Source organism: Crocuta crocuta, unplaced genomic scaffold (genome assembly GCF_008692635.1).
Source record: "Crocuta crocuta isolate KB4526 unplaced genomic scaffold, BGI_CrCroc_1.0 scaffold343, whole genome shotgun sequence".
Classification (NCBI taxonomy): Eukaryota; Metazoa; Chordata; class Mammalia; order Carnivora; family Hyaenidae; genus Crocuta; species Crocuta crocuta.
The window spans coordinates 2,642,426-2,656,040 of record NW_027532679.1 but is presented as its reverse complement, the minus strand read 5'-3'; the positions used below and the strand labels follow the sequence as shown (position 1 = coordinate 2,656,040).

The 13,615-nt window shown below is 38.9% G+C and overlaps 1 protein-coding gene across 4 annotated transcripts in view; it reads right to left on the bottom strand.

The window, feature by feature from the left end:
* ITK (IL2 inducible T cell kinase) overlaps positions 1 to 13,615 on the bottom strand; it is a 61,582-nt gene that overhangs the window by 21,096 nt on the left and 26,871 nt on the right. For 2 of the 4 annotated variants that reach the window (XM_077780740.1, XM_077780742.1), the window contains 5 exons: positions 13,509 to 13,549; positions 11,437 to 11,547; positions 11,060 to 11,211; positions 6,579 to 6,644; positions 2,440 to 2,494 (listed from right to left, as the gene is read on the bottom strand). In XM_077780740.1, the coding sequence (XP_077636866.1) occupies positions 2,440 to 2,494; positions 6,579 to 6,644; positions 11,060 to 11,211; positions 11,437 to 11,547; positions 13,509 to 13,549 (425 nt within the window). The remainder of the gene's footprint in view (positions 1 to 2,439; positions 2,495 to 6,578; positions 6,645 to 11,059; positions 11,212 to 11,436; positions 11,548 to 13,508; positions 13,550 to 13,615) is intronic. The other 2 variants (XM_077780741.1, XM_077780743.1) reach the window with 2 other exon arrangements.

Here is a 13,615-nt window from a genome sequence, read left to right as displayed (position 1 = left end):
CTCTTTAGAATCTTCTCTGAACTCTGAGGCCACTGAAAGCCTGCCTCATGCTCAGAGTTTATCTTGGATTGTCCTCTGACTCTTCAGTTTGTCTTCTTCTTCAGTAGAGTCTAACGCTTATTGAGGTCAAAGGTCCTGTCTCAAACACCGCTAAGTGCTTTGTCTTGTGCTCAGCAAAAATGGTAAGGTCCTTGAGTTTATAGCCAGATATATTCCTAACAAAGGAAATGGTGCACACACGCCCAAAGCTGAGATGGCTGCTAACAGAGACAGCTGACAGCGCAGGCTGTCTGTTATGTGTCCTTCACTGGTAAGCACACAGAGTCTTTGGGGAAATCTGTAAACAACTGAACTTGCTCTTTGATGTGAACAAGCTGCCCAAGGGCAGAACTTCTACCTTGCCCTCTTTGATAACTGCTTGCTAATCGGCAACTTACCCCAAGAAGATGAAGTTCACTGCTCCCCAGTATGACTATGGGTTTTTCCTTCTCCCCTCCCCTTTTCCTCTTAGAGAAATTCTATTTTTGCCTTTGATAGAATGAATCAATCTGTCACCAGTTTCCCTTTCTACAAAAGTAAATTGTGTGCCAATAATTAACTGCATGCCTTGAAATTAATCTTTGACAATATTCATTAACCCTCCACCTTCCCATCACAGACTTTCATCCCCTTCCTGGCATCTTCTCAGGTCTCCTTCTCTAAGTCTCATCCCTAACTATGCAAACAGTGGCTACCAGTTTGGGTGACCAGCTGTCCCAGTTTGCCCAGGACTGAGGGGAGTCAGGGATTTCTGGGCACTGAACTCTCCGTTTTAAAACTGGGACAGTCCCAGGACCAACCAAGATGAGTTAGTCACCCCACCTTCATCCTGTGCAAGAGAGATTTTCAGTTTAATTTAAAATTTTTACAGAGAGGAAAACCTTCAAACACAAACTACAAAATATGGTGAAATGGCTGAGTTAGGGCTGACATTTTGGCACAGGGAGACTAACATTTCCAACAACTCATACCTACAGTTTACTGGTCTCACCAGGAAGGCTAGCGTTGGGCACAGGGTCATTAATGTCTGAATATTAAACTCACCTGGAGAGATTTTTCTCTGAATTATTAATGCCTAGGTCTTAACAACTAGATATTCTGATTTAATTAATCTGCTGTAGGGCTTGGACATTGATATTTTTAAAAAATGGTTCCCATGTGATTCTAATGTGCAGACGGGCCTGAGAACCACTGCTTTAGGCGTACATGCTGGTAAATTAATTGATTGCTCTGTGGAAGACTTTTTCTCAATACTTCCATACATTTGGTTTCTCTGAAAAAAGCTCTAAATGTGCAGTTTTAAGTTCTACCCAAAGTGTGGTCTGCGGTTGGGTTCCAGTTGGCAAATTGTCTCTGGTCCACCACCAGGCAGCAGGGGAAATTGAGAGTAAGCATTTAGAAATTGTTTATAGCACTTAGACTAGTTTTAGGTCTAATGAATCTAAGACTAATAAAAAATTGAACTTGCTTTTTTTTGTGTCCTTGCTTCTTTATTTTTTTCTAGTAGTTCATTTTTATTTATTTTACAAAGGATAAGTCTATGACAAGTTGGAAATTAAAAACCAACCACAAAAAGTGATCCATCCACACAGATAGCATAGAGAGGCACTGGCATAGAGTAACAAATGACCTCCTGGTCCAGGAAGAAAGGGTTCACCTTGAGGGCCAATCAGCTGATGGCAGCTGCCTGGAGCACCATGTTGAGAAGGATCTTAAAGCCATGGACTGTGATCAATTGTGTCACACAAGATCAGAAGCAAAGGGCGACAGTATGAATATGATAACTGTCATTGCTGATTTAGTCCAACTCTCATCTTGTACTCATGGAGAAACTGAGACCCAGGAGGAAGAAAATTCCCCAAACTCACACACGGTGTTGGTGACCGAGCAGAGATTAGGACCTGTGCTCTTTTCCCACCACACCATGCTTTCTCTCTTCTCATTTCTCTCTCCCTTGATTCTGACATCCCTAGGCAAGATCAGTCCTGATACTCACACTGCATGTCTCTTGAGAACTGCTGCATAAAAAATAAATTAAATCAAGTGATGTATTTCTTCTGGACCCACGGCCCAACCAGGTAGCATCTAAGTCACTGCCACCCATGACCTAGCCAGAGAAGCCGGCAAGGAAAACTCCCCAGGGTCAACCATCACAAATGGAAAGACAACTATATCTGTCATGACAGTTGCATGCCAATACCGAGATGTTGGACCCTCCGTGGGTTTCTTATTCTGTTGTATGCTAGTTTCTATAAATCCCCAGAATATTTTCACTGGATATGAAAATCACAGTTAATCTAAAGTGCCAACTTACTACACTGGCATAAACCATAGTATGGCTGGGGAAAAAGAAGCACAATTCATTTTATTCTAAGTCAAAGGTAGGTCAAGGAGACTTACTGTGTCCAAAAGAAGTTTTTCAGCTTTGTCTCGGCTGATACTCTTATTGTACCACCTGAAAGCAGGAAAAAGTCATATGTCAATGACACTTAAAAATTTTTTATTAGTTACTTGTAAAAGATAATTAATGCTAGAAAATGATTTGGCCATTTCCTGTGTACTAGTGCTTTCAAACTTAAAAACAAAACAAAGGTATGCACCATTTCCGGTAATGAAATGTTTAACTGGAAGGGAACAAATGAATTAGATTTGGTAAAATATTGATAATTTTTGAAGCTGGGTTTTGGGTACATGGAGGTTCATTATATTATTCTATTTTTATGCATGTTGGAAATTTTCCATAAGAGAGTTTTAGAAAAACTTTATCTTCTCCATTTCATCAGTGAGTGGTCATAAGTAGGATGATGCTAGGGCAACTATAAGAATTGAGTACAAATTTGCAAGTTTAGCCTTGTAAAAAAATTGTAGTAGTTTCTTCTTTTAGCCTGGTTTTCAAGATCTTCTGCAAAGTAAATACATTATTTTTATAATTTTGGGGTCCGGTAAAAAAGACTGAAAAGTGATAAAAAGAATATGAATGATTTTTAGGGATGAAATTTTTGAATTTTTCTGTTAATATTTGAGCCACATCCTGGCCCCTCTGGCCATTTATTAGATAAGATGAATGATCATCCATTAAGAATTAATTTTGAATGGTATAAACCCCAGAGGAGAGAACTTTTAGGTGGGAAAGAACACCACTCATCAAACTTGTTGTCTATTAGAAAGTAGCCACAGGGGCACCTGGGTGGCTGAGTCAGTGATTTCGGCTCAGGTCATGACCTCACCATTTGTGAGATCTAACCCTACATTGGGCTCTGTGTTATCAGCTTGGGATTCTCTGTCTTCCTCTCTCTCCCCTCCCCCTCCACTCTTTCTCTCAAAAATAAATAAACATTTTAAAAAACTTAAAACATAGAACGTAGCCAGAATAAGGGAATTAATGGATTCATCTGAGCTTTTTTTTAATACAGTGAGTGAGAGAGAGCATGCGTGCACATCTGCATGTGAGCAAATGGGGGAGAGGCAGAGGAAGAGGGAGAAAGAGAATCTCAAGCAGAGTCCATGCCCATGACACGGGGTTTCATCTCATGACTGTGAGATCCTGACCTGAGCCGAAATGAAGAGTGGGATGCTTCACCCACTGAGATACCCAGGCACCTCCACCCGAGCTTTTGAATATCATACAACAGAATGGTATTTTATATGTCAGTGGGCTCTTGTAACTTACGTATTTGAGGGATGGCTAATACGCTTCAGCTCATGGGCAAGCTCTGATCAGTTCATCCTAGCTGCCTGAAGATGTGTGCCTGAGCTCGGTAGGTAAGTGTGTCACTATCGAAGAGGGATGTCTACCCTGAGTTCAGGAACAGGGAGGGAATGCCAGCAAGAGTGCCTCCTTCATCTTGTCTGACCCTTTATTTTAAGGGAAAGAGATATGAGATCCAGCCTGGTGAGGAAACTTGCCCGAGGTCATGCCCTCAAATCAGGGCAGGAGACCTAAATAAAGCCAATCCATAGATTTAACAACCCATGATTATGTTCCCAGATGGTGCATTTCTGAGTTCTTATGCAGATACCCCCTGTAAGTAGACAATGTTAAGTGCAAGGATAAAACATTATCATACTGGGTATCTTAAATACCATAGGATAAAACATTACCATACTTGGTATTTTAAATATACACAGATATATGCTTCTAAATGACTGGATGTCTGTGAGTCATTTTATTCCCTAGCTGCAATCTGAAAAATACAAACTGACAATATGTAGAATAAGTAGGACTCAAAGACTGTTTTGTTTGTATGGGTAGTTGGTTTTTATTTTATGACTTAAAATACCTTCAGGAGAAGGAATACAACTTTTTATTTCCGCCAGGTTCCACCATTCCCTATTGCTTTATACTCTGGTGGAATTTTGAATTTGCCCCCTCTATCATAAAGGATGAGATTCTGATTAAAAGCAAAAATCAAACAGAACATCCCAGTCCAGTGATCATTTGATATAAATACCTATTTTGTCCTAAAGACATTGACGATAAAAAAATGAAAGAACTTTATTTCGGCATATTTCATACATGTTTCATTGCAGCTCAAGTGTTCTTGGAACTGATGACTCTTCTGTTAGCTGAGAGAGGGGCTACTAACATGTACTTGATCAAACCCAGTCTCAGGTTGACTCTTCAGAAAATGATCGCTCTTCTCTGCCGAGTCTATTAGAATTTCAGCAATACATAACTTGACCACATTTGGACTAATAAGAGCCCAAATGAGTTAATAGAAGTCTTCATTAGCTAATATTCTTCAACCTTGGTACCATACATTTGGTGAGAACGTCAACAATTTTAATTTTTAAATAATTTCAAATGTATAGAGAAGCTATAAAAATACAATAAAAGAACTCCCATATACACTTAACCCAGATGAACTAATATTGACATCTTCCGTATTTGCTTTACCATTCCCTCTGAATAGATATATAGTTTTTTTCTGAGCCATTTGAGAATAAACTTTTACAAGGACTTCAGTATATATTTCTAAGACATAGAATATACACTTATATGAACATAGTACAATTACCTAAATCAGGAAATTTAACATTGGTACACTACTATTACCTAATTTCAGACTTTGTTCAAATTTCGCTGGAGGTCCCAATAATGTGTTTTGTCCCTTTTTTTTTTTTTTTAATGACTCAAGACCCAATCCAGGATTACTTGTGCATTAGTCAGTACTCACCTCCTTAGGCTCCTTCAATATGGACCAATTTCTCAGCCTTTTGTGTCTTTTATGATACTAACATTTTTGAAGAGCTCAGGCCAGTTATATTGTAGAATATCTCACAATTTGGAGTTGTCTCTTATCTCTTCATGATAAAATTCAAATTAGGCATGTTTGGGCAGGAATATCACAGAAGTGATGTTGTGTCCTTCTCAGTACATCACATCAGGAGACATGTGATGTCTGTTTGCCCTGTTATTGATGTGAACTTTGATCATTTGGTTATAATGAGGGTCTACAGATATTTCCACTTTATTGCTAATAAGTGATTTTATGAGAACATACTTTGAAACTATGTAAATATCAAACTTTCACCTCCCTCATTGTGACATTTATTGATGATTCTTGCCTGAATTAGTTGACACTCTGAGTTACAAATGGTGATTTTTAAATGTGTTCATTCCTTGAACATTCGTTAGCTGGCATTCTAATTATTTATTTATTTACCTATCAAACTATCTGTTATCAATTCTTATTTTATTCAGTGGATTGTAACCTATTACTGTCATTATTTATTTTGATATTCAAATTGTCTCAGATTTGTCCAGAAGGAACAATTTTAAGCTGATTTCTGTGCCCAGTTGACACATCCACATGATTAAAATATGTGGGGGGGGGGGGACAGTAATTCTTTACTTTTGGGTGCAAGATGTTCCAAGTTCATCTTGTTCTTTCCCTGCATTTCTCCAAGCCATTTCTCCAAGAACTCCATTTTCACGGGAAGTGTTATTTAGAAAGGAAGATCTGTGAACACAATGTTGCTGTGGTGCTATTGCTTTTGGGACTTTCAGCAGTGGAGCAAAGGAATATACATACATGGTGAGAAGACTGTCCACTATAATTGAGTTTATTAAACATTGAGTAGCTCCATTAAAATTATATCCATGTGAACTCTTCTATAAATGACAGCTTCAAATAAACAATACAAGCTTAGCAGATGTTTAATACCCGTTTGTCTGTTATTTTGGTATTGGAAGTATTGCCTTAGAGCATGTTTTAAGTGAGTTTGTATTTGATCCAGTGTTCATAGATCTTTGTTTGTTTGTTTTTTCTCCTTAAGTAAGACTGAGATTCCTGGAAGAATCTTTTCGTTTCACCACAATTTTCATAGGTATCTTAGAATCATCTCTTTGATAAAAGGGGAGGTGAGTGCGTATATCTGTCCCTTCTCCTATTTAGAGTGTTCCTCTACTGTTTATTTAGGGGTCAAAATACATGAAGGAAGAAAATCCTGGTGCTTTTACAATCAACCAATAATTTACCCCTAGTCTAAGGAGGACGTCAGTACCATGTTTTTAGAAAACAAATAAAATATCTTACTCATAGGTTTCCAGGCTATTTGGAGACTTTTCCACCAGATAACTGCTTGGTACATATCCTTCATGCCTGTTAAGAGGGAAATTAGTGTTTAGACTATTATAGGACTAATATTCACATCTCCATTTTATAGGTTATTGAATCCACTAAAAGTCATTTAAAGATGGGGGATTCTTTTTTTTTATTTTTTTTAACATTTATTCATTTTTTTGAGAGACAGAGACAGAGTGTGAGAGGGGGAAGGGCAGAGAGAGAAAGACACACAGAATCTGAAGCGGGCTCCAGGCTCTGAGCTGTCAGAACAGTCTGATGCAGGGCTCAAACCCACAAACTATGAGATCACGACCTGAGCTGAAGTTGGACACTTAACTGACAGAGCCACCCAGGCGCCCCAAAGATGGGGACTCTTGCATTATTTGACACTCATAAGACAATTTAAAGTTTTAGAATAAAAGAGTGTCTAAAAATAACAACAATTTGCTATCTGTTAAAGGCAATAGATTTTACCGCTAAAATCTGAATCATAATAAATAAAAAATTTTTTATGTTTATTTTTGAAGGAGAAAAAGAGAGAGCATGCGAGCAGTGGAGGGGCAGAAAGAGAGGGAGACACAGAATCTGAGGCAGGCTCCAGGCTCTGAGCTGTCAGCACAGAGCCTGACTTGGGGGGGTGGGGGAGGGGAAAGGTTCAAAGTCACAAACTGTAAAATCATGACCTGAGCTGAAGTCAGACGATTCACTGACTGAGCTACCCAGGCACCCCTGAACCATAATAAATAAAAAAAGTGGCTATTTTACTTAAAAAGCTCTGTTTGTTGCTCTCCTCATTGTGAAATTTCCTCTGATGGAAAAAGGTCTCTATTTTCTCTAAGGAAACATTTTTTGGGGGGTGTGATAATCAGTATTTTTTCCACTTTAGTGCTACAATTTTATAGTCAGGAAACCAAAATAATTAAAATATAAAAAATCACTTTCCAACCACAGGTCCCAAATGCCAGTCAGCATTATAAGCTTTTAATTCAAGGTCTCCCTAATATTTTTTATTAATTCAACTCCTTCAGATATAAATGGTAAAACATGAGAAAAAAGAATAAAGTCACCCTGGATTTGGAGGTGGGACTTTCCTTTGAGCAGAACTACATATTTGTGCATAAACAAAGACATGGATAAAGAGACCAATCAGCACATGAAAATACGTTTGTGCATAACTTTGTATTTTCAAAATAATTTCACACATATTATTGCATTTAATGCTACAAGGTGAAAACAATGTTTCTTCTAGTCTCTGGGCCTCTGGCTCCCTATCTGTAAAATGAGGGACTTAGATTGCACACGAAATTCCTTTAGATTCTACCAATCTATAAAAAGATGCCTAAGAGTTTCTTTCTCTTTATTTCATAAAGTGTTCTAATTTTTATATAATAAAGCCATTTATCAATTTAGTGATTATGGTTACTAGGGAATGTGTAATCTATTTCATAGAACTGTTTTAAGGAGTGAAGATATCAAGAACAGGGATGTCGAAAATGGGATGATTATCTCATATCTTTTGCCCATGTCTGACACTGCTAGTCAATCGTGACATACGTCCTTTGGAGAATTAAACATCCAGCTTCAGAAGTATCCTTAATATGGTGCTCAAGACAGTCTGTGCCAACTGATGGAAGTCAAGTTATTCGAAAATTTGCTATCCCTCTTAATTATGTCTGGTTTTGCCACACCATATGTTTACAATTATATGAATAGGTCAAATACCATTTTTGCTTTGAAATAGAATAAATGTGTTCTGATATGCCAGCCACATACTACTATGTAATAATATCATAATCACAAATGGTAATTCTCTCCATTTGGATGTGTATGTAGAATTTACAAAGCACTTTTCACTTTTATCATCTCATTGATTTCCTCAACAATGTGAGATCAGCAGAGCTGATACCATCATCTGCATTTTATAGATAAGGAAATGGATCCACAGAGGTTAAGTGACTTTTCCAAAGACATACAAGAGCCACTGATACTAAGGTCCAAGTTTTCTGTCTCCCAATCTTGTGTACTTTGCACTATACTGCACTATTACAAAGCACACTGGGGAAATTCCCAAAACACCAGTTAAACTCTAGGGGGTCCTCTTTAATGGCCTTTGAAGTACAGAGCTGAACATTTCCAAAGGCCACTGAACAAAGTGTAAGCTGTCATTTGGGGAAATGAAACCTAGGAGAAGAAATTTCCTGGCACATCAGGTGTGCTAAAATAAATGTCAGTTGATCGAAGTGGTGAATTTCTGAGTAAAGTCCTCTAATGTCTGTAGAACTGAACTATCTTAAACCTGTTTCTGATATGAGCCTCCTTATACTAGGCAAAGAGAAGGTGATGTGACCGACCTCACTTGCCTCCACGAGTTAGCTAGAGAGGGAGGTTCCACCTTAAATGTTTTGGGGTCTCTTCCCAGCTAGCAAGCAACACTGTCTCCCAGGGCACATCACAGTGCTTGAGCTAACCATATTTGACACCCCTTCCTCACTCCCTCTGCAGTGGCATCAATAAAGATACTCAAAGAGGAGGCACTTAGACAAAGCAAGTCTTAGTGTATGTAAAAAGTAAACCCTTAACCCTAAAGGTACTTATGTGCATGTTTTTTTTTNTTTTTTTTTTTTTTTTTTTTTAATGTTAATGATACCCAGTGTTGACACTCCCACACTCTATTGGTGGGCAGAGGGAAATGTAAATTAGGCAACCTTTCTGAGGGAATTATCTATCAAAATTGAGACATACTCTGACTCAACAGTTCCATAGTTAGAAATGTGAGCTATATATTTTTTCAAAAGAGAAATATATTTTCAAAAATATTTTTTTTTCAATTTTTTTTTCAAAATATTGACCAGAAACATGAGCATGAGCAATACAAGTTTTTGACAGTGGCTTTGTTTAAGATAACAAACAAAGATGGGCACCTGGGTGGCTCAGTCGGTTGAGCTAAGGTCATGATCTCACAGTGGTGGGATCGAGCCCCATGTCAGGTTCTGCACTGTCAGCATGGAGCCTGTCAGCATAGCCTGCTTGGGATTCTCGCTCTCTATCTCTCTTTCTTTCTCTCTCTCTCTCAAAAATAAATAAACTTAAAAAAATATAACAAACAAAGAAAACAAATACCTGGAAACTAGATATCCCACCATCTCAGATAATTCAAGTATTTATAATACAATCATACCTTCCAAAACTACGCAGTTAATTTAAAAATAAGGTAGATTTCTATCTGTTGAAATGAAACAATCTCCAAGATAAATTACTGAAGGTTAACAGCAGGGTGAAGAAGAGAATGAATCACCTTAGTGCAAATGAAAAAAGGATGCATTTGTGTATGTATAACTTTTTTGTCTGGGATACACAAGAAACTGTTGATAGTGATTACTTTTGGAATTAATCTGGGGACAAATGGAGGGTGGCTTATTTTTCAACTATATTTCTCTCTACTGTTATTTTAAAAAAATAAAACATCAATCTCGTCCATCCAAATGTTGCAGTGATGGAGTGTTTCCTTTTTCTTTTTTTATATTCTTATACCAGTAATAACCTCATACTTAAAAATATATAAACCCCTAATATTAATATACAAGGATGCTCATTGCAGGGTGGTTAATAGTTGCAAAATATTGGAAACAATCTGAGTTCCCAGCAAGAGAATTCCCTAAATGATGGTACACTTTTGTGTTGGATTTGTGCAATCATTGAAATCATATTCTGGAAATATTCCATGGCTTGGGTAAATACCTCTGATATATTAAAAGGTAAAATTAAAGTCTTTATAAAGCAGTGTGGATCTGATGCCTTAAAACTAAGCACTAGTATCTAAGTTATATACATTCCAGAGCATTCTGAAGGTTAAAAGAGCAATTTTGTTGTTATTCAGATCAGCGAAGGGCTCACCAGTTTTTTTTCCTTCAAAAGTCTCATAGTGGGCAATTGGTATTTGCACAACTGAACTTTCTCCATGAATCATTTAGATGGCTAGTTGAGACTGTTAGTGCAGCTAACTCTTTAGTATCTTCTTCCTGATACCTCTTAACATAACCACCAATCTGTACCATCTCTGCACACCTTTTCTTTTCACCAAAAATAGACACTTCACAATGGAATGTACCTTCCGTCTCATCTGAACACTCAAAAACAATAGTGCTTCCGTGTGGAACAAGCTGCCAATCTCCTACTCTGTGGATGTCAGTGAAAAAACCCAGGGAGTTTTTAGATGGGTTTGGGGGCTGGGGGGATGCTTAATGAGGGAGCAGAGCAAGTGACTGTCTCTGCCACTTCTGAGAAGTAGAAAAACTTCCCTCAACCACTTCTTCCTCTTCCTTCTACCTCTACTTTCCTCTCCTAACTCAGTGCCGCGGGCCTGTTGACAGAGGCAGCACAAATTGCCTCATGGTTTTCTGTATTCCCACCTCACCTCAAGCACTGGGACAGCAACCACAAAGATGCCTTACCCATTCCTGTCCTGCACTCTCCACCAGTGAATCTCGGAGCTGTCCAGCAGGTAGTACTCCTCGTTACGTTGTAGCGTGAGTTCCTGTGGATCATTAGTTTGGTAGTCATACAAGGCAATGACAAGGGTTTCTTCAGGTTCCTGGAGCGATCGCTGGAGGTGGGAGAAAACAAAATTGAGTGATGACATAGAAAGGAGATAAACTGTGGAACCACGTCAATAAGTCCTTAACTGGTAACTCGCTCCTGCATTGAGGCCAGTTCAACACACCAGTTCCTATAATCCATTGGGTATTCGCTGAAACCACCTGACTTCTCTAGTTGGCTTTCTCTTAGGAGTTAGGATTGTAGTGCTGAAAATGACACAGACACTCAGTACCTGGAATTCATTGCCCTTTTCATTCTGTGTGGTGAATTTTGACCACGGTGAACTCCAAGCAGCTACATGATTTTCATGCAGGTCTGCTGGTTGCACGTTGCAGCCTCTCTGCTGGAAGCATCATACTCTTGGTGAAAGTGATGCAGTGAACACTCGGTTATTCAGTCCATGCCTTTCTGATTTGATATGTGGGTTTGTCCAGATCCATAGGATCATAGACTATCAGAGCTGAAATGCCTCTGAGAGATCATTCAATCCATTCTTTTGTTCAGAATGCAGAAACTGAAGCCCAAATGAAGAGACGGATATGACCAAGTTTACCACATGAATTAGTCTTAAGGTTCTCTCTGCTATAGCACATGGGCTCCCTTCTTCTTCTTAGGGGCTCTCTTGCCTAAGTCTCTACCTCTCAGTACCTTTTTAAAGATGATATATTGAAGATTTGAAGAAGAGACTATAAAGCAAACAGTTGTGAGAGTTGAGGATGGGCACATTTGGTATAGGTTGGTAGATTTTTGTGAGACAGTAAGTATGGAAGAGATTGAGACTACTGGCTAGAATGAGATTTGGCGTTGGGAAGCCAAAGTTTCTATTTTCACATTGAAGCATTTGATGGTATAAAAATCTTGGAGATTTAGAAAGAAAAGCTTGTCATAGTGATGTAGTATGTCACCCCAGCTGAGCCCAGGTTAGGATGTGAAGTCTAGATATCTGTGAGCTAATGAGGTGGTATATCGGAGTACTGCAGATAAGAGTCATTGGGACTGAGGCTTTCACCCAAACAGCTAATGGAGGAAGGAGTTGAACTAAAGGACACCTGAAGATAAAGGAGAGATATGACATGGTATTTATCCCCTTATGGGACCAACTAATTGATCAATCCCTATGAAAAGAAAGTCCAGAGCAGGGTTCCAAAACCATAGCAGTACCTCTCTATAAGGGCCAGCTTGGACATCTTTGGGGGTGTTTTGAGTGTCACAAAGTTTTAGGTATACTGCTAATGTTTAATGAGAGAGGGCCAAGAATGCAAAAATCTCTGCAGTATCCCATATCCTGTAAAACTTTTGTATGTTCTATTAGACATTCATGTGGTAAGAAACCTGCTTATAATAATAATGTTATAATACTCTGAGCCTAGATCCTACCTCCACCCTGTAGGTGCGACTATGGGGGAAACCATCTGCAAGCCAGTGTTGGCTTCCCAGAGTTGGCTTGACATCACCTAAATCTTATAAGTCAGTAGATTAGATGAGTGTTTTTCCCACTACAGTTTCTCCCGGAATTACCTGGAGGTTTATTAAAACGTATATTGCTGGGCCTTTTTCCCAGAGTTATAAGTATAGTGGGTGTGGGGTGGGGCCTGAGAATTTACAATGCATTTCTCACAAGCTCTCAGGTGAGACTGATGCTGCTGGTCCAGGGACCACACTTTGAGAACCACCACTTGAGTTAAAGCCCACCACCTCAGAAGCTCTGCTGCCTAGTAGCTTAACTACTAAGTTGCTGAATGGCGTTGGAAAAGCCTAAAAACCTCTCCTGGACTTGATTTCTCCAGGTTTAAAATGAGAAGAAAACTATATCTCTCTGAAGTGGCTAAAATGCAGAGTGAGGAAAGGAGGACTTCTGTGTATATATATGTACACACACACACAAACACACACACACACACATCTTTGAAATAGATAGTAAAAGTATGAAAGTACCTAGAAAAATATAAAGTGTTATCAAAATTAAGGTGTGGAGTAAATACACCATTGTACATAGATAGCTGTTATTGTACCCCTAAGTGGTCAGAGGACTCGATGCACAGCTTAATACAATAAATTTTTGTTGAGAGAATAAAGTAAACTGAGGCTTTAGTAACTGAGCAGTGCTTTTGTGTAAATTGACCCATGAGACATGTCCAAGAAACCTAGGATATTCATTTCGGCTGAATTACTACAACCAGCTGCATTTGCCCAGGATATGAGAAATCTGGGGGTGGGGGTGGGGAGAAACGCAAAGGGGACATGGCAGTCAGGCAGTCGCAGGGCTGAGCGCCCACCGTGCCCAGAGTTTGAATCCTCACTCACCCTGTTGTCTTCAGGAGTAGGAGGAAGAGGCTTCTTTGAAGCTGAAACGAGAAAAACAGAAAAAGAAAATGAGCATGAAACTGAATGTGCCCAACCGGAGGTGAAAG